The sequence below is a fragment of the Neopelma chrysocephalum genome, unplaced genomic scaffold (genome assembly GCF_003984885.1).
Source record: "Neopelma chrysocephalum unplaced genomic scaffold, ASM398488v2 Primary Assembly neopelma1_219, whole genome shotgun sequence".
NCBI classification, from domain to species: Eukaryota; Metazoa; Chordata; class Aves; order Passeriformes; family Pipridae; genus Neopelma; species Neopelma chrysocephalum.
Genome location: NW_020897881.1, coordinates 1 through 19,359, shown reverse-complemented (window position 1 = coordinate 19,359; position 19,359 = coordinate 1). Strand labels below are relative to the sequence as shown.

Here is a 19,359-nt window from a genome sequence, read left to right as displayed (position 1 = left end):
GGCTCCTTTCCAAGGCTGCTCTTCCCTGGGATCGGCCCCAGCAGGGGCAGGGATGGGAGTTTTCCTTGGCTGCTCCTGCCTTCAGTCCCTGGGCATTGGGAATGAAACTCCATTCCCTAAATCCTGTGGGAGAGATCCCGTTTCTTCAGCAACTTCCCTGGAAATGTCCCACAGGTGTCTGGATGTGGCCCTTGGGGATGGATTTGGATGGGTTAGGGGTGATCCTGGTGGGACTGGAGGATCCTGGAGGGCTCTTCCAACCCTGGGGATTCTGGGATTCTGGGATGAGGTGATTCTGGGATGAGGTGATTCTGGGATGAGGTGATTCTGGGATTCTGGGATGAGGTGATTATCCTGCAGCAGTGCCAGGGAATTTTCCTGCTGCCTGTTGAATTTGAGGTTGAACTGATGTTTTCATGTGGGTGAATAACAAACCCATCCCCAGGACTCGTGGTTAAGGATTTTCTGGGAGAGGGAAAGAAAGGGATTGAACCAATTAGTTGGAAAACATAACTAAATATAACTAAAATCATCAATAAATCCAGGGGCAACTTTGCAAATGGCCTTCCTGAAATAAAAATGGCAGGGGATGGAATGAGCAGGGGATGGAATGAGATGGTTTTTAAGGTCCCTTCCGAGGCAAACCATTGCATAATTCCATGATTCCATGTCTTCTCCCATTCCCAATCCAGCACTTTGCTGCTCCCTTCACAGGAAGAGGATTAAACAACCTCGGGATTGTTCCCATTCCACAAACAATTCCTCCTTTTTTGGGCTCCTCACCTTGACAGGTTCCTCCCGGGGACTCTCTTTGGCCTTTCTTCCAGACCCATAAAAAAATCACATTTATGCCTCTTTGTGAGCAGGGAATTTAAATCCTGGAAAGCTGCCGGGCTGGATGATCCCTGTGCATCCCTTCCCATTTAGGATATCCCATAAAAAGCATGATTCCTATAAAAAGTAGGGAATTTTCTGTCCCTCTGTCTGTGCCCAAGTCAATCAATGTCACATGAAGGTGACAGGATTTATTTTCTTGCTCAGGAATGAAATGTCACCCCGTGCTCAGGACTTGTGTGTGTGTGTTTCCATTCTCCTTCTGATTATTTCCCAAGGAATTATTCCCTGAGAAATTATTTACTGATAAAAACTCAACAAACTGAATGACCCTTTTCCAGCTGCCCTCAATTAACACCCACCTTGTCAGAGCTTAAAGTGCTTTAATTCCTTCCTAAAATTATTGGCTTCTCCCAGCAGACAGAAATTCCAAGGGGGAAATTTCCCTTTTTGTTTTATTTCTCTCCACATGCTGAAATTTTGGTGCATTTGTGAACGTTCCAAACAAACCAGAAATAAAACTATCACAGAACAAAATCAGCTACAGCAGGATTGGAGTCGCCCTGTTCTGAGTTATTCAAATGGGGCAATTAAAAAGTTAAATATTCACTCAGGTTTCAGAAAAGGCCTCGTTTGTGTGCTGGCAAATGGGTGACATTTAACCCGGGGGCTGTTTGGGGAACTCGATTTTTTTAGGGGCTGTAACAGAACGTTTTTGTAAAAAAAAGGATAAAAAAATCAAGTTTCTTTTCAATTTTTCACTGCTCTTTCAGGGCATTTTCTCACTGGAGCTGGTATTTCTTTTATTATTTGAATTATTTTGTGTGTGGACCAAAACATCCCAAATTATTGGAGGTGAAAAAACCCCCCACAAACTCTTTTAACTTCCACTTTTCTCTCCTGATTTAATTTGGGAATATCATTGGCAATTTATTTTCTTTACTCCCTGAAGCTCCATAAAACAATTTCTTTATTATTTGAGTATTTCTTATCTGTTTGCAGCACAAATCCCAGGTATTTTATACACAGAGTTTTTTATATCTATGTAACTATATATATATATATATAGGGTTTTTATATAGATATAACTATGTCATTTTTATATAACTATATAGTTTTTATATAGATATAACTATATTGTTTTTATATAGATACAACTATATTGTTTTTATATAGACATAATGATATAGTTTTTATCTAGATATAACTATATAGTTTTATCTAGATATAACTATATAGTTTTTATATAAATATAATGATATTTAAATATAGTTTTTATACAAATACATTTTTTATAAATATTTTATAAAAATATTTATATATAATAAAGATATGAAACCATATATATATAGGGTTTTTATATAGATATAACTATATTTAAATATAGTTCTATATAAATATATGTTTATATAAATATTTGATATCAATATTTTATATAAATATTTATAGACATGTAATAAATATATAAAACTATATATAAATATATAGTTTTATACAAATATTTATATATATCAAATATAGGAAACTATATATAAATATATAGTTTTATATAAATATAACTGTATTTAAATATAGTTCTATATAAATATATATGTTTATATAAATATTTTATATCACTATTTTAATATAAATATTTATATAATAAATATATAACTAAATATAATACATAGTTTTATATAAATATTTTATATAAATATTTATATATAATAAATATAGGAAACTGTATATAATATATAGTTTTATATAAATATAACTATATTTAAATATAGTTTATATATGTATATAAACATTTTATATCAATATTTTAATATAAATATTTATATAATAAATATATAAACCTATACATAAATATATAGGTTTTGTATAAATATTTACATGCAATAAATATATAAACTACATATAAATACATAGTTTTTATCTAAATATAGAGAGGTTTTATATATAATTTTGATACATAAATAGCAGCAGCCCATCCGTGTGTTGCAGGGGGAGCAGAAATGAAGTGTAAACCAGGATGTAGCACCGAAACACCCATTAATCTGTTTTTCCCAGGCCCTATAACATGTTTGGGAATACAACACCCCTTTGTTGCAGTAATTCCCTGCAAGAATTCCGGAGGGATGTCGGAATTTTGCTCTCCCTGCAGAACGCTCAGCCCCGGTTATTAAAGGGGGATTAGGAGGAGCAGGGAGGTATTTAAACCATAATTCTTGTAACAGGATAAATAGTTAATAGCATTTGGGTCGTGCTTGTGACCTGGGAATGTTCCCATGGATACAGGGAGAGGGCAGGAACTCCCTGGAAGTTTGGGGTTGGAATCTTGGAATCAGTTCCCACAGGTCTGGAACCGGGTGGAGCCTCCCAGATCTGATTTTTCCTGTGCCCACTTCAAGGGTTCTTGGTTTCCTTCAACCCTTGGTAGGTTTTGGTGGGAAAATAATCCAGGAAATTCAAATTTTAAAGACTCTGGAGAAGGAGAAAAGGGAGGGATCGGCACAGGTGGCTCCAAGCTTGGCCTTGGACACTTCCAGGGATGATCCAGGGGCAGCTTCTCCAGCCAACCTGTTCCAGGGCCTCCCCACCCTCTGGAGAAAGGATTTCTCCCTAAAAAAAGGTGATCATTCATTCCCACCACCTCCTAAAAAAAGGGAACAAATGGTGATGCCTCAAATAAATGGTATTTGGAGCGAGACACAAACCAAGCCCAACTCCTGAAACATGGAATTACCTGGGCAGGAAAATGTTCCTGAACTGGGCAAGATGAATTTAAACCCCGCTCAAGTGCAGCTGAAGTTTTTAGTCTTTCAATCCACAAGTTAATGCCCCTCTTTATTTTCACATTTCCCTCTTTATTTTTACATTTCCCCTGTTTATTTTGACATTTTCTTCTTTAGTTTTACATTTTCCCTCTTTAATTTGACATTTTCCCTCTTTATTTTGACATTTTCCCTCTTTATTTTGACATTTCTCTTATTATTTTCACATTTCCCTCTTTATTTTTACATTTGCCCTGTTCACTTTGACATTTCCCTCTTTAGTTTTACATTTTCCTCTTTAGTTTTACATTTCCCTCCCTATTTTCACATTTCCCTCTTTATTTTGACATTTCCCTCTCTATTTTGACATTTCCCTCTTTATTTTTACACTTCCCTCTTTATTTTTACATTTTCCCTCTTTATTTTTACATTTCCTTCTTTATTTTTACTTTTCCCTCTTTATTTTTAATTTCCCTCTCTATTTTGACATTTCCCTCTTTATTTTGACATTTCCCTCTTTATTTTGACATTTCCCTCTTTATTTCTACATTTCCCTCTTTACTTTTACATTTTCCTCTTTATTTTCACATTTCCCTCTTTATTTTTACATTTTCTCTTTTTATTTTTACACTTCCCTCTTTATTTTCATCTTTCCCTCTTTATTTTGACATTTCCCTCCTTATTTTTATATTTTCCCTTTTATTTTTACATTTTCCCTCTCTATTTTCACATTTCCCTCCTTATTTTACATTTCCCTCTTTATTTTTACATTTCCCTCTTTATTTTTACGTTTCCCTCTTTATTTTTACATTTCCCTCTTTAATTTTACATTTTCCCTCTTCATTACGACATTTCCTCCTTTACTTTTACATTTCCCTCTCTATCTTTACATTTAATTTTCCTTGCCCTGCCCTGCCCCACGTTCTGCTGAATCCTGTGTCTCCTGGAGTAGCTTTATTGGCAGGGAGACCTATTTGAGAAAATAAACTTGTATTTTGCTTTTTTTCCTTTGTAATTTCATTGGATTTTAGGGATTTTTTTTTTTAATAAGAGCACCTGTGGCTGGAAACACCCACCACACCAGGAGGGGCCTGGCTCAAGGCAAGAGAAATGTTGTAAAATCCCAAAATTTCTTTATTTTCTCTTCTTTTAAGAGCACCTTTGCACATAAATTTAATTTTTAATCTCTTTTAATGACTTACTGTGATGATCTTTAAGGTCCCTTCCGACCCCAACCATTCCATGATTCCCTGAATTTGCAGCTTCAGGCTTATTTTCCTCCCTGTTCTCTGTGGAGGATTGGAATTTCCAGCTGGATGTGACCCCTTGGAGCTGTGGGGCAGAAAAATATCCCACCCACTGTCAATCCCTGAGGACCAGGAGCACCCAAAGAATAATTTCTAGCCAAGACTTTTATCATTATGAAACCTGATGGAACAAAATAATCACAGTGAGGTGATTCAAGCAGCGTTTGAAGCAAGAAAACTTGAATTTCAGAAGCCTGGCAGGATGGGAAAGGCCTTAATAATTAAAATTATTGGTTAGTATGTGGTCAGGCTGGGAGGCATCGACTTCCCAGGATGTTCAAATGTGAGGGAACAAGAGTTTCTTCCCTATTTCTGCTCAGCCTGAGCTCACATCCAGCAGGAGAAGAGCCCTAAATTGTCTCAATTAACACCCTCTTTGTAGGTAAACTCAACCTTTAGCCTAATTCCCCTAATCCCTGATCCCACAACAACCAGCTTAGAGGCGCCCGGGCTCAGGTGAAGCCTCACAGGTGAAAAGTTAATTCCTTTTCTCACCTTCACCTCCTGCTTTCCTTTCATTATCTTCCCCATTGGCATCTTTTCTGGGCCCAGCTTTGGCCAAAAGCCTTAATCTTGGACAAAAAAAGGCTTCAAAAATTCCACTGGCATTCCCACATCCCAGCTAATGTGTTTTCTGTTGATATATTTGGGGTTTAAGTCAGGAGCAGAGTTTTAGTTCTGTATTTTTTTGGTGCTTTTTTTATAGATGCTGCTCTAAACTTCTGTTTTCCTGCCTCCAAATAAAGCTTGGCTTTCCCTCTTCCCTAGGAGGATGGGGAGGCCCTATGATAGAATTCCCAGAGAAGCTGTGGCTGCCCCTGGATCCCTGGAAGTGTCCAAGGCCACGTTGGATAAACTTGGAGCAACCTGGGCTGGTGGAAGGTGTCCCTGCCCATGGCAGGGGTGGCACTGGATGGGCTTTAAGGTCCCTCCCAACCCAAACCATCCTGGAATTTTATAATCCCATGGGCAGGGACACCTTCCACCATCCCAGGTTGCTCCAAACCTTGGCCTTGGACACTTCCAGGGATCCAGGGGCAGCAAAAATGGCAGTGGAGCACCAGGTTTTTGCAGGGACCACATTCCCTACCTTGTGCCATGGCTGGAATGCTTCCAGCATTCCATGGAAGTGCCAGCCTTGATGCAGCCAAAGCCAACATCCCCTTTTCCCTACAGCTCCACCCTGGGAAAAATCCACTCCGATCTTTGTTGTTTTTTTTTCCCCAGCTGAAAACTCATCGCCAGGGGTGGGATCCAGCAAATTGAAGTTAAATTAGATGCCTGAATTCTGGAAGGCTCAGAGGAAGCAGCACTTCCAGACATCCCAATGGGTGGGTGGGTGAACAGGCAGGATGATGAATCCTCAAGGAATGGGACTTTCTCTCCCTCCCCACCTCTCTCCCAGTTTTCTTTTTTTCTGCCTGACTCTGTTGTGATCCTTTTTATCACTTTTCCCTTATCCCAGCATTCCCAGTTATCAGTTTGTGGGATGTTCAGCCTGTTCCCAGTAGCCCTGGTGGTGCTGCTGCTGTTCCTGCCTCCCGGGTAGGGCTGGTTGTTATCAGGAGATAAATCCCCGGCATTATTCCGACTGGAATTGTCCTTATGTTCTGCTGGAATGCCAGACAGGACCTCAGAGGCTCCTTCCTGGGCCAGTGTGGGGGTTTATTTTTGGGAGGGGGTGGCAGAGAACAGGAAGACCAGCACAGGCAGGGATTTGAACCATTCCAGCTGCCCCGGTGCTCTGGACGTGCTTTTGGGTTAACAACAGAATTCCAGGATGGGTTGGGGTTGGAAGGGACCCTAAAGATCATCCAGTCCCACCCCCTGCCATGGGCAGGGACACCTCCCACCAGCCCAGGTTGCTCCAAGTTTATCCAACCTGGCCTTGGACACTTCCAGGGATCCAGGGGCAGCCACAGCTCCTCTGGGAATTCCATTCCAGTCCCTCACCACCCTATTTCTTCCCAATATCCCATCTAACCCTACTCTCTGTCAGTCTGAAGTCATTCCCCCTTGTCCTGTCCCTCCAGCCCTTGGAAATAGTCTCTCTCCAACTTTCCTGGAGCTCCTTCAGGCCCTGCAAGGCCACAATGAGGTGGAATCCTGGAATCCTGGAATGGTTTGGGTGGGAAGGGACCTTAAGGATCATCCAGTGCCACCCCCTGCCATGGGCAGGGACACCTTCCACTGGCCCAGGTTGCTCCAAGCCCCGTCCAACCTGGCCTGGGACACTTCCAGGGATCCAGGGGCAACCTGGGCCAGGGTCTCACCACCCTCCCAGCCAGGAATTCCTTCCCAATATCCCATCTATCCCTGCCCTCTGGCAGTTTGAAGCCATTCCCTGTGTCCTGTCCCTCCATCCCTTGTCCCCAGTCCCTCTCCAGCTCTCCTGGAGCCCCTTCAGGCCCCGAAAGGGGCTCTCAGGTCTCCCTGGACCCTCCTTTCCCGCAGGATGAACAGCCCCAATCCCATTCCGGACTGTGCATTCCTGTCCCTCCTGTGACCCGTGACATCCCATGCCCTGGAAGGGCAGAACTTTGTGTTTGTGCAACAAACCCCAGCTCTGCCCCCGGGGCTGCAGCAGCTCAAGGTCAGGCTGAGGGCACAAACAGCCCTTGGGGGTTGGTTCTCCCATTTTCCCGCCTGCTCCCGGCTCCAGGTTTTGTGCCCTTGGCTAATCTGGGCCCCTGCCCTTTTTTTTAGCATTCCCTTCTTCCCAAAGCACCTCCACTGGTGGATCGTGGAGGTGGAAATCAGCTGGTGCTCTGGGTTGTCCTTAGTGCCCAGGATTTTCAGGGCTGGAGCAGCTCTGCTGGGAGGAAAGGCTGGGAGAGCTGGGATTGTTCAGCCTGGAGAGGAGAAGCTTTGGGGTGACCTGACTGTGGCCTTGCAGGGCCTGAAGGAGCTCCAGGAAAGATGGAGAGAGACTATTTCCAAGGACTGGAGGGACAGGAATGGCTTCAAACTGCCAGAGGGTAGGGATATTGGTGGGATATTGGGAAGGAATTCCTGGCTGGGAGGGTGGGGAGGGGCTGGGATAGAATTCCCAGAGAAGCTGTGGCTGCCCCTGGATCCCTGGAAGTGTCCAAGGCCAGGTTGGATGGGGCTTGGAGCAACCTGGGCTGGTGGAAGGTGTCCCTGCCCATGGCAGGGGGTGGCACTGGATGATCCTTAAGGTCCCTTCCCACCCAAACCATTCCAGGATTCCATGATTCCACCTGATTGTGGCCTTCCAGGACCTGAAGGGGCTCCAGGAAAGATGGAGAGAGACTATTTCCAAGGGCTGGAGGGACAGGACAAGGGGGAATGGATTTAAACTGAAAAACAGCAGGGTTAGATGGGATGTTGGGAAGGAATAGGGTGGTGAGGGACTGGAATGGAATTCCCAGAGAAGCTGTGGCTGCCCCTGGATCCCTGGAAGTGTCCAAGGCCAGGATGGACCTGGAGCAACCTGGGCTGGTGGAAGGTGTCCCTGCCCATGGCAGGGGTTGGAACAGGATGATCCTTAATTCCCCTTCCAACCCAAACCATTCTGGGATTCTTTGATGCTGAAATATTTCAGGATTTTTCCTCCCTCCTTCCCCTTCGTGATTTTTTTTTTGCCTGAGCCTCTTAAAAAAAAAAAAAGCAAGAACCCATTTTTAGCAGAATTCTGGGAGTCACATTTACTGTTCCCTCCTTAACCTGAAACCTTCCTGAGGGTTTAGAACAAAAAAGTGTGTTCCTGAACTTGCCTGTTCAAACTGTGATCCTTTAACCACATCTGGTGTTCTCTGAACCCCTGGAACAGTGTCCACAGGTGTTAATACTTCAAAATATAAATTAATATAAAATAATAACTAATCAATAACAACTAATATAATATAAAATAATATAAATTAAGATGGTTCCTTTATAAAGCAAAAATCCCGATGCCTCACTTTCAATATCAAGGTGCTTATTTTGCGTTTAAAACGATGGGAAAAATCAGATTTATTATTTTTTTATACCCGAGGGAGAGTCCAGTTGCTCTTTTCACACCTTTCTCACCGAACTTCACTTTTGGGGATGTCCCAGCAAGTACCAAAAATACAATTTCCATGCAAGAATCACCAGCCAAATTTTAAATGTTTATTTCTTTTTCTGCTATTTGGCTGAGAAAATGAAGAGCAGCTGGAAATATCTGTTGGAAGTGATCTGACCCCAATTTAGTGCACTACAGTTGGCTTCACTGAACCAAATTACTTGTAAATATGTTTCTATTGCCTCCCTAAGAGCACTAATTTTGCCAAAAAGAAGAAATTTTGGATTTTTAAAATAGTTTTTATACAGCCAATATATAATATTAGTATATTGAATATATTAGATTAATATATTTAATATATAATACATAAAAAAGACATTTTAAATATAAGATTAATATTAGATATTAAGATCATATTTTATAAGATATATTGTAAATTTAATATTCATATTTAATTTATAGTTATATAAATTAAAATATTTTATAAATTTAGTACATTATATATTAGTATATAAAGTATAATATATTTATTGAATATAATTGTAAATTCAATATCTTATATTTTATATATTAATATATAATTACACATAAGTATATTAATATATAATACATAAAAAGATATTTTATATATTAGATTAATATTCGATAATAATATATTACATTTTATAAAAGATATTTAATAAATTTAATACTTATATTTAAATTTAAATTTACATTTACATAAATTAAAATATTTAATAAATTTAATATATTACATATTAAGATATATATAAAATATATTATATTTAATGAATATAATTTAATCAATTTAATATCTTATATTTTATATATATTATTACATAATTATATATTAATATATATAAAATATATTTAATGAATATAATTTTTGTAAATTTAATATCTTATATTTTTATATATAGTAATATATATAATTATCTATTACTGTATTAATATATAAGACATCAAAAAGATATTTTATTTCTTAAATAAAATTTTCTAATGTGGCCGAAACAAGAACTTTTGGAGGGGTTTTCAGTGTTTTAATAGTGTAGAAATCTGCAGAAATATTGCAAAGAGAAGGTAAAACACACTTTGTATCTTCAAGGAGTTCAAGGGTTTTTTTTGTTCATAGAATCCCAGGACGGTTTGGGTTGGAAGGGATTTTAAGGATCATCTCATCCCAGGGACACCTTCCACCAGCCCAGGTTGCTCCAAGTCCTGTGCAACCTTGGACATTTCCAGGAATTCCTGTACAATTAAGGAAAAAACCAAACTAAACCTTAAATTCAATTTATTTTTTAAAATTAAAATAGTGTATCTGTCACAGCACACTGCCAGAATGTGGTTAGGTCTAGAAAATAGATATTTTGGGTCTGGAAAACAAGAGGAGCAGCTGAGGGAGCTGGGGAGGGAATATATAAATATATATGTAAATATATATATAAAAATAAATATAATAAAATATAATTCATTATATAATAAATTATATATTGTTAATATATTATGTAATATAAATTATAATATATAGTATATTATATATTTATGTATTATATATTATATATATTTCATATATATAAATAATATATTAATATATTATATATTATATAATAAATTATGTAATATATTTATTATATAATAAATATAATAAGATATCTAAAAATATATAGTCTTTATATTTTTTATATATAATGTTATATATAATATATAAAATTTATATATATTGGTAAATTACATATTATATAATGAATTATATAACATATTTATTATATAATTTAAGAATTATATATAAATAAATATGGGAAAGGAGGTAGCTTATGTCCCTTGTGTTGAAGGAAGATGGATTTAGAGTTCACCTTTTGGAAAAAAAAAAATTTATGCTCCTTGTTCTTTTATCTTTTGTAGCTTCAGAGGGGTCACATAATTATATGAAAACAAATAATGTTGTCTCAGGTCCTTCTGAATTGTTCCTTCTGTGCTCAACCTTCAAAAGGGAACAGAAATTCCAGGAAAAACAAATTTTCCTTTGTCCATTCACCGCAGTTTTGAAGGCACAGAACATTTGGGGTTGGCAGAGGAACCTTCAGAAAGCTCATTCTGGAGATGTTTGGACAGAACCTGTTACAAACCAAACTCTTCCAGCAGCTCCAGGGGCAGAACAATCCCAGGGCAGGGAGAGCAATCCCAGCTCAGGGAGAGCCCAAACGAGTTGGGCAGGAAGATTCTCCCAGGGCTGGAGCCCCTCTGCTCTGGAGCCGGGCTGGGAGAGCTGGGAATGTCCAGGTTGGAGAAGGGAAGGCTCCAGGGAGAGCTGAGAGCCCCTTCCAGGGCCTAAAGGGGCTCCAGGAGAGCTGGAGAGGGACTGGGGACAAGGGATGGAGGGACAGGACACAGGGAATGGCTTCCCACTGCCAGAGGGCAGGGATAGATGGGATATTGGGAAGGAATTCTTGGCTGGGAGGGTGGGGAGGGGCTGGGATAGAATTCCCAGAGAAGCTGTGGCTGCCCCTGGATCCCTGGAAGTGTCCAAGGCCAGGTTGGACGGGGCTTGGAGCAACCTGGGCTGGTGGAAGGTGTCCCTGCCCATGGCAGGGGGTGGGATGAGATGATCCTTAAGGGCCTTTCCAGCCCAAACCCTGGTGTGGTTCTCTCCCACCTCGGGAAGGGTCTGCAGGAGGCACCTCCCCTGGGACACTAATTCCAAGGCCTGACCAATCCTGCAGGAAAACAAGTGTCCCTGCCCATGGCAGGGGGTTGGAACTGGATGATCTTTAGGGTCCCTTCCAACCCAAACCGTTCTGGGATTCTACGATTCCATGATTTTATGAAATCCACATTCTGGGCTTTCAGCAGGATATGTGGGAAACTGGAGCATCTTGGAGCTGCCAAGTCCAACTGTGCCAAGGTGGGAATCAGGTCTGGTGTTCCTGCAGGTTTAATCACTGGGCTGTTGTGTTGGGGCTGTAATTTCCCTCCAGGTCTGTGGGATTGAAGGAATCCTGGAGGAATCCTGGAGGAATCCACCACCAGCCCTGGCGTGGCAAGCGTAGATAAAGACTTGTCCTCCCTCACCCAGAGCTCCTGGGGACTAAATGTCCTTCAGCTTCCTAAAGCATGAGAGGAAACAGCCTTAAATTGCCCCAGGGCAGGTTCAGATCAGAGACTAGAAACAATTTTTCCCTAAAAAAGGAGTGGTCAGGCCTTGGAATAAGTGTCCCAGGGAGGTGGTGGAGTCCCTGTGTCTGGGAGTGTCCCAGAGGTGTCTGGATGTGGCCCTTGGGGACATGGATTAGGGGTGATTGTGGTGGTGCTGGGTGAGGGTGGCACTGGATATTGAAGGTCTCTTCCAGCCTTGGTGATCCCGGGATCAGTGTGAGCTCTCCTGGGCTGGGATCAGCAAAATGTCCCCTGAGAGCGTTGACATCACTGGGGATGTAATTTGAAGGCAGGGTTAGATGGGATATTGGGAAGGAATTCCTGGCTGGGAGGGTGGGGAGGCCCTGGGATAGAATTCCCAGAGAAGCTGTGGCTGCCCCTGGATCCCTGGAAGTGTCCAAGGCCAGGTTGGACGGGGCTTGGAGCAACCTGGGCTGGTGGAAGGTGTCCCTGCCCATGGCAGGGGTGGCACTGGATGATCTTTAAGGTCCCTTCCAACCCAACCCATCCTGGATTCTGTGTAAACACCCAGCAGTTCTGTGTCTCCAGTCCCCTACAGGGCCCTGCTCTGAGTAGGAGTTAAAACACAACGGCAGCTTTTCACCAGCTCTGACATTTGCCACCTACAAAACAAGACTTTTCTAACAAGAAACAAGAACTTCTCTATTTCCAACCCGGCATTTCTAAAAGTTCTCACCCCCTGGCAATGCTTAAGTTCCAATCCTGGTTCTCCATCCCAAGAAAACCAGTGGTTGTTGCAGTGCCAGAGGCAGAAGGCACAGGGAGTTGTCCGAGGAGGTTCCTCCAGGTTTCTAGGGAGAACCAGAAGGTTTAGGAAGCCCCTTCCATGCATCCCTCGAGCTCTTTCCTGCTCCAGCACAGGCACTTGTTTCCAGCCATCGAGCTCTTTGTGAAGGTGAGCCCTGTACAGCTAAATCTTTGCTCATTGAGGAATTTTTGGAATATTTGAGATTCCTTTGACAGCACTGAGGGAGGTGAAATGACAGGCAGAGCTGGTTTCATTCGTGTGTCTTCTTGGCTTATGAGGGCTGCAAACCTTAATGGATTAACCTATTAACTGAATAAATGATACACTTGGGGGTTTTTATGCTTCTACCCCTTACATTTAATCTAAATTTTAAAGCTGGGCTTCAGGGGAATCGTGTGAAGGGCTTAAAAATTAGACCCTCATCTCTTCCAACAAGTGAAGCCTCACTCAGGCAGCAGCAACTCTGCAAGACTTTGCCTCATTTTAACAAACCCTTTAAACAAACCCTTCAATAAAATCCAACACATGAGAGCAACACTTCTGTGGCCACACAGAGTTTCTCCTCTTCCTCCCCTCCTTCTCCAGGGCTCCCACGGTCCTTTATTTTGAAATTCTTAATGAACTGCTTTATTCTGTTGCAGTGCTTTAGACATTCCACCTCAAATTTAGGCCGGTAAATCTTTGTTTCCCGTGACCATAAACTGATTTAATTCCTCGCAGTGACGTGGGTGGGTTTATGTTCAGGCAGAAAAATGAGGTGGAGGCTGTTTCCTCCGGGAGGGCTGCTTTGATTTCCCTTTTGTTTCCCAACTTGTGGCACATCCATCGTGCTTTTGAATGGAAAACAAGATCTTTTAGAGGACAAGGTTCCTCCTCATCTCTCTGTGCGTGTCTGGAGAAGGACAGAAAGACATTTTGCATGAAAACTTGTGTTAGTAGAGATGAGTAACGTGCTCTGTGCACTCACAGATCCGGGTTTTCTGCTTCCCTGCCATCAAAATTTGTTATCATCACCTACAGAACTCTTTATTTTTCCAACTCCAGGCTGGCAGTGATGGGGAAAGCATTGGAAACTGCCCCTTCTCGCAGCGTCTCTTCATGATCCTGTGGCTCAAAGGGGTCATATTCAACGTCACCACCGTGGATTTGAAAAGGTGAGGTCGTGACTCTCGAGTTGAACTTCTGGGATTTGAACTTTTCACAACAACTCTTCCAAAAAACACCGGGGATTTTAAAGGGCTGCTCCTTTCTGCCGGGCTGGGAGAGCTGGGGGTGTTCAGCTTGTGGAAGGGAAGGCTCTGGGGAGACTTCAGAGGTCTTTCCAGTTCTTAAAAGAGGTTATAAAAAGAGGGACTTTTTATATGGGCAGAGACAAGGGGGGGTGGCCTTGAGCTGAAGGAGGGCAGGGATAGATGGGATATTGGGAAGGAATTCCTGGCTGGGAGGGTGGGGAGGCCCTGGCACAGGTTGCCCAGAGAAGCTGTGGCTGCCCCTGGATCCCTGGAAGTGTCCAAGGCCAGGTTGGATGGGTCCCTGCCCCTGGTAGGGGGTGGAACTGGATGATCTTCCAGCTTCTTTCCAGCCCAAACCATCCCGTGATTCTTTGATTTTAAATGTTGGTTCGTGGCACTTCAGTGCAGAAATTGCAGCTCTGGTTCCTGGTGGGATTAACCCCTTCTCTTCCCCTTCCCAGAAAACCTGCAGACCTGCAGAACCTGGCCCCGGGCACCAACCCCCCCTTCATGACCTTCGACGGCGAAGTGAAAACCGACGTCAACAAGATCGAGGAATTCTTGGAAGAGAAGCTGGTGCCGCCCCGGTACCGTGTCCCTGGTCCCCTCAGGGCCCTCCACGGGGCTCTGTGACCAAACCCCCTCGGTTTTGGGGGGTCAGGCCCTCAGGGAGCTGCACGTGTGTGTGTGGGAGGCTGGAAGGGGCTGGTTTGGGTGACAGGGAGAGGGGCAACTTTGTCTGGTGTGGAACAGAGCTGAAGCCAGGGGGGTGTCCCTGGGGTGTCCCAAGGGACAGGACAAGAGGAAACGACCTTAAATTGCACCAAGGCAGGTTCAGATCAGAGATCAGAAACGATTTTTCCCTGCAGGAGTGGTCAGGCCTTGGAATAAGTGTCCCAGGGAGGTGATGGAGTCCCTGTGTCTGGGAGTGTTCCAGAGGCGTCTGGAGACACGGATTAGGGGTGATCCTGGTGGTGCTGGGGTGGGACTGGATGATCCTGGAGGTCTCTGCCAGCCTTGATGGTTCTGGAATTCTCTGAGCAAAGAGCAGCGAACGCCTCCCACGCACTGGACACATTTTGAGTGTCCAGGTGGGCCCATCTTGCTGCACAGGAGGGTCTTTGAGGTTTTGATCTGTCCTTCCCCACCCCAGCAGCTCTTCCCAAACCCTGCTGCCCCTCCACCAGCAGCACTGTGTCCCTGCCCACACACCTTTTCTCCCAGGGCTTAAAACAAGGGATTTTTAGTTTAGGGTGGTTCTCTTTGAGCGCTGCGTGGTCACCCCGGAGTGTAAATAAATGGGTGTTAATTAGTGGAGCTGAAAGCAAAGGCTAATTATCCAACTCTGTCTGTTTTAACCCCTCAGGTATCCCAAACTTGCCCCCAAGCACCCCGAGTCCAACTCTGCGGGAAATGACGTGTTTGCCAAGTTCTCTGCGTTTATAAAGAACCCCAGAAAAGATGCAAATGAAAGTAAGTGCTGCAGTGGGAGAGGGGAACCAGAGCTGTGCAATTCTAGGACACTGTGCTGGAGGTGTCCCACTTCCAGCTCAGCGATTTTCCAGAGGAAAATCTATGGGAATCTGTGCCTTAGCTGAGGATTCCCAAGGCTGGTTAAAGCAGATAGAGCTGTAACCATGGGAGCACCAATTCCAGCCTCTCCTCGTTCCTTCAGCTCCCAGGTAATGCTGGAGCAGCCTCACAGCTTTGCCAAAAGCACAGGCTCCCTGGAACCATTTCCATTAAAAATGAGAATTCCAGAGGCTGTGGGAATCTGTGCCTTAACTGAGGATTCCCAAGGCTGGTTAAAGCAGATAGAGCCGTAACCATGGGAGCACCAATTCCAGCCTCTCCTCGTTCCTTCAGCTCCCAGGTAATGCTGGAGCAGCCTCACAGCTTTGCCAGAAGCACAGGTCCCCTGGAACCATATCCATTAAAAATGAGGATTCCAGCCCCAGGTCTCTAAAGCAGGACCCTCACGACCACCACACGTGGCCTTAAGCTGGAGGAGGGCAGGGTTAGATTGGATATTAGGGAGAAATTCTTCCCTGGGAGGAGTGTGAGGCCCTGGCACAGGTTGGTTGTGGTCTCCCCATCCCTGGAAGTGTTCAAGGCCAGGTTGGAGCAACCAGGTCTAGTTTAAGATGTCCCTGCCCACGGCACGGGGTTGGAACACACGAACTTTTCAGATCCTTTCCAACCCAAACCATTCTGGGATTCTCTCTCTCCATGCTCCCGCTCTCAGGCCTGTTCCCTGGGCTGGTTTTTGAACACCCCAAAGTGGCATCCTGGTGGCTTCCTGTCCTTCCCACGGGCCAGCACTGGCCCCGTGGCTCCCGAGGCAGGAGCCAGCGTGAAGGCAGAGCCAAATCCCGCTCCACGGCGGGGCTGGAGGAGCCATTCCTGGTAACTCAGCCCCGCGCTGGCTTTTCTCAGATCTCCCCCCTGAGCTCTTTAGAGCTCTTATCCCAGCATTAAGTGTTAAGCTCGGGATAAAGGAATTGCAGGCGTTGGCAGGGCCAGCTGCCCTCGAGCTGGGTGGGTGCCAGGAGACAGGATGCAGGAGGCGCCTTTCTGCTCCGTGTCAGCGAGACCTTGGTACGGGCTCGACTGATCTTTTGATTGTCTTTGCCCAGATTTGGAAAAGTCTCTGCTGAAAGCCCTGAGGAAGCTGGACAACTATTTAAACAGCCCCCTGCCTGATGAAATCGATGCTTACAGCACGGAGGAGATCACCGTTTCCAGCCGGAAATTCCTGGATGGAGATGAGCTCACTTTAGCCGATTGCAACCTCCTACCAAAGCTCCACATAATCAAGGTTTGCATTTGCCTTTTTAGCTCCCTGCACGGCAGCTTCAGTCCTTTTCTGGAAGGCAGAGGGATCCCTTCTCTGTTCCAAGGCCACCCAGGAGCTGTGCAGGGACACTGAAGCCGTTTCCTCACAGGCAGATCCTCACATGGATGACTTTGGATCTGGAATCCCTGTTTTCCTGTCACTGAGCTGCTCACAAGGGTGAAATGAGTGTGGGATTCAGGGTTGCAGAGAAATGTTCTCGTTTGCATTTCATACACAAAGTGCACGTGACCACGGCCAAGGAAGGCTATGTTGTATTGTCCATTCCAATTCCCGCCTCTCCCTCGTTTAATCCCAAACTCTGGCTTTGCTGAGCATCCCCACATGGACCAGTCAGGCTGACAGGGTGGCCACCACCCACTGCCTCCCAGCCAAGGCTCCCAACCTCTTCTTGTAGCACTGTGGAGCACCCACACACCCCAAAGAGTCCCTGTGACCTGGGACTGGTGTTGGCAAAGCCCATCCCTGGGTTATTCCAAAAAGCTGGAGAGGGACTTTTCACAAGGGCAGGGAGTGACAGGAGAAGGGGGAATGGCTTCAAATTGAAAAATAGCAGGGTTAGATGGGATATTGGGAAGGAATTGTGGGAGGGTGGGGAGGGGCTGGGACAGAATTCCCAGAGAAGCTGTGGCTGCCCCTGGATCCCTGGAAGTGTCCAAGGCCAGGTTGGACGGGGCTTGGAGCAACCTGGGCTGGTGGAAGGTGTCCCTGCCCATGGCAAAAACTGGATGGTCTTTAAGGTCCCTTCCAACCCAAACCTTCTGTGATTCTGTGATTCCTCTCTGGGCTCTAGAAGAGAAACGACCACACAGGACTTTCCCTGGTTTTCAGACAAACAAGGTCACCTTGGGAAACTTCCTTCCAGGCTCCTGTTCCGTCACAGGAAGAGTGGATCCAAGAGTGGATCCAACGGCTTCCCGACACCTCCACAAGTGAAAACTTTGCCCAGACACCTCCTGGCTGATCCTATTGCAGGGAGCAGCCCTTTCCCACGCCCACGCAGAGCTCAGGCCCAGCAAACCCCGGGGTCAGCACAGGGACAGTCACCTCGGCTCAGGGGCACGTCTGGAGGAGGACGGAGCGGGAATGTCACACTGTCACACCACAGGCAGGGATTAGGGATGGGCCAAGAGTTGTTTTCCCCTAATCATTTGAAATCAAGGATTTCCACTGAAATTTTTCCTCCAGGTGTAGGCCAGTTTATTCCTGTAAGATTATTCTCTTAATCCTGGTTTAAGTTTGCTGGTTTAACCTGTGTCTCTCCCAGGTGTGATTTACTGGTCCACATGGCTTTGCACAACTCTAAAAATATATATATATATATACACCAAATAAACCCTTTGCAAGGAGTTTGCTTGTTCACCAGCTTTCTTCATCCCACCTGTTCCCTGTTTTTTCTGTCCTTTTCCTTTCCCCTTCATCATCAACAACAGACCCACACATTGTAAATTAAGAATGGGCATAAAGAGTAGGTGTGGGGTTTTTTTTGTGGTTTATTTTTTTGGGGTTTTTTGGGATTTTTTTACAGATCATGTGTGTAATGACGTTTTCTTGTTTCCTTTTGTCTTTTTATTAAAAGGTCGTGGCGAAAAAATACCGAAATTTCGATTTCCCCCCTGAGATGACAGGGATTTCCAGATACTTGAACAATGCATATGCAAGAGATGAATTCACAAACACTTGCCCTGCTGATCAAGAGATCGAATATGCCTATTTGGATGTGGCCAAGAGAATGAAGTAACCAGAAGATGCCTCTGTTCCTTGCTCCTGAGAGGGGAAAGCAAAAGCCAGCAGATGTTCTGCGGGGTGATTTTAAGTTCTGCTATGGGCCAATCCTTTTATAATGATTGTATTGCATTGTTTGCTCCTTCTTCAGTTCTCTGTGTGTACGTTGGTGTGTCTTGCACACCCGAGTGTCTCTTGTCCGTTCCAAGGTAAAGGCATCCATCAATATTAAAGATCTGCTGAATTTTGGGAAGCAGTGTAGGTCACACAAACCCACAGGCCAAACGGCTGAATTTGGGGCAGGAACAGCCCTGTTTGGGCCCCACCTTTCACCTGGGGGTGTTGCTGCCCCTGCTCTCTGTCCCGCAGTTGTTGCCACGCTCCACAGTTAAGGAAAGGTTTCTTTGCTCCAGCAGCACCTGACTAAGCCGGGAGAGAGCAGTGGGAGCACACCTGGTGTCCCCAAAGTTTGTCCTCTGTGCCAGAGACCTGCAGGGCAGGTCGACCAAGAACAACCCCTTTTCACCTGGCACGGCTCCTTTCCTTTGGCATGGAAAATAAATAAAGAAGGATTCCTGCCTTCTCCTCTCTCAGGGCTGCATAACCCATCAAACTTCCCCCCTGGTGCTCCCAAAGACAGGAATTCTGGCCTGGGGACTATCTGCTCTTGGATATTTGATGAGGGAGGAGGAGGGAGAGACTTGGTTGTCACTACAGACAGAA

The 19,359-nt window shown here is 44.3% G+C and overlaps 1 protein-coding gene across 1 annotated transcript in view; it reads left to right on the top strand.

Moving 5' to 3' along the window:
* The window catches only part of CLIC6 (chloride intracellular channel 6), a 22,837-nt gene extending 3,484 nt beyond the window's left edge, over nt 1-19,353 (top strand). Inside the window, exons 2-6 of the mRNA XM_027703282.1 lie at nt 13,870-13,979; nt 14,519-14,644; nt 15,424-15,530; nt 16,694-16,875; nt 18,491-19,353. Coding sequence (XP_027559083.1) covers nt 13,870-13,979; nt 14,519-14,644; nt 15,424-15,530; nt 16,694-16,875; nt 18,491-18,652 — 687 coding nt within the window. The 3' untranslated portion in view covers nt 18,653-19,353. The remainder of the gene's footprint in view (nt 1-13,869; nt 13,980-14,518; nt 14,645-15,423; nt 15,531-16,693; nt 16,876-18,490) is intronic.
* The last annotated feature ends 6 nt before the right edge of the window (nt 19,354-19,359 follow it).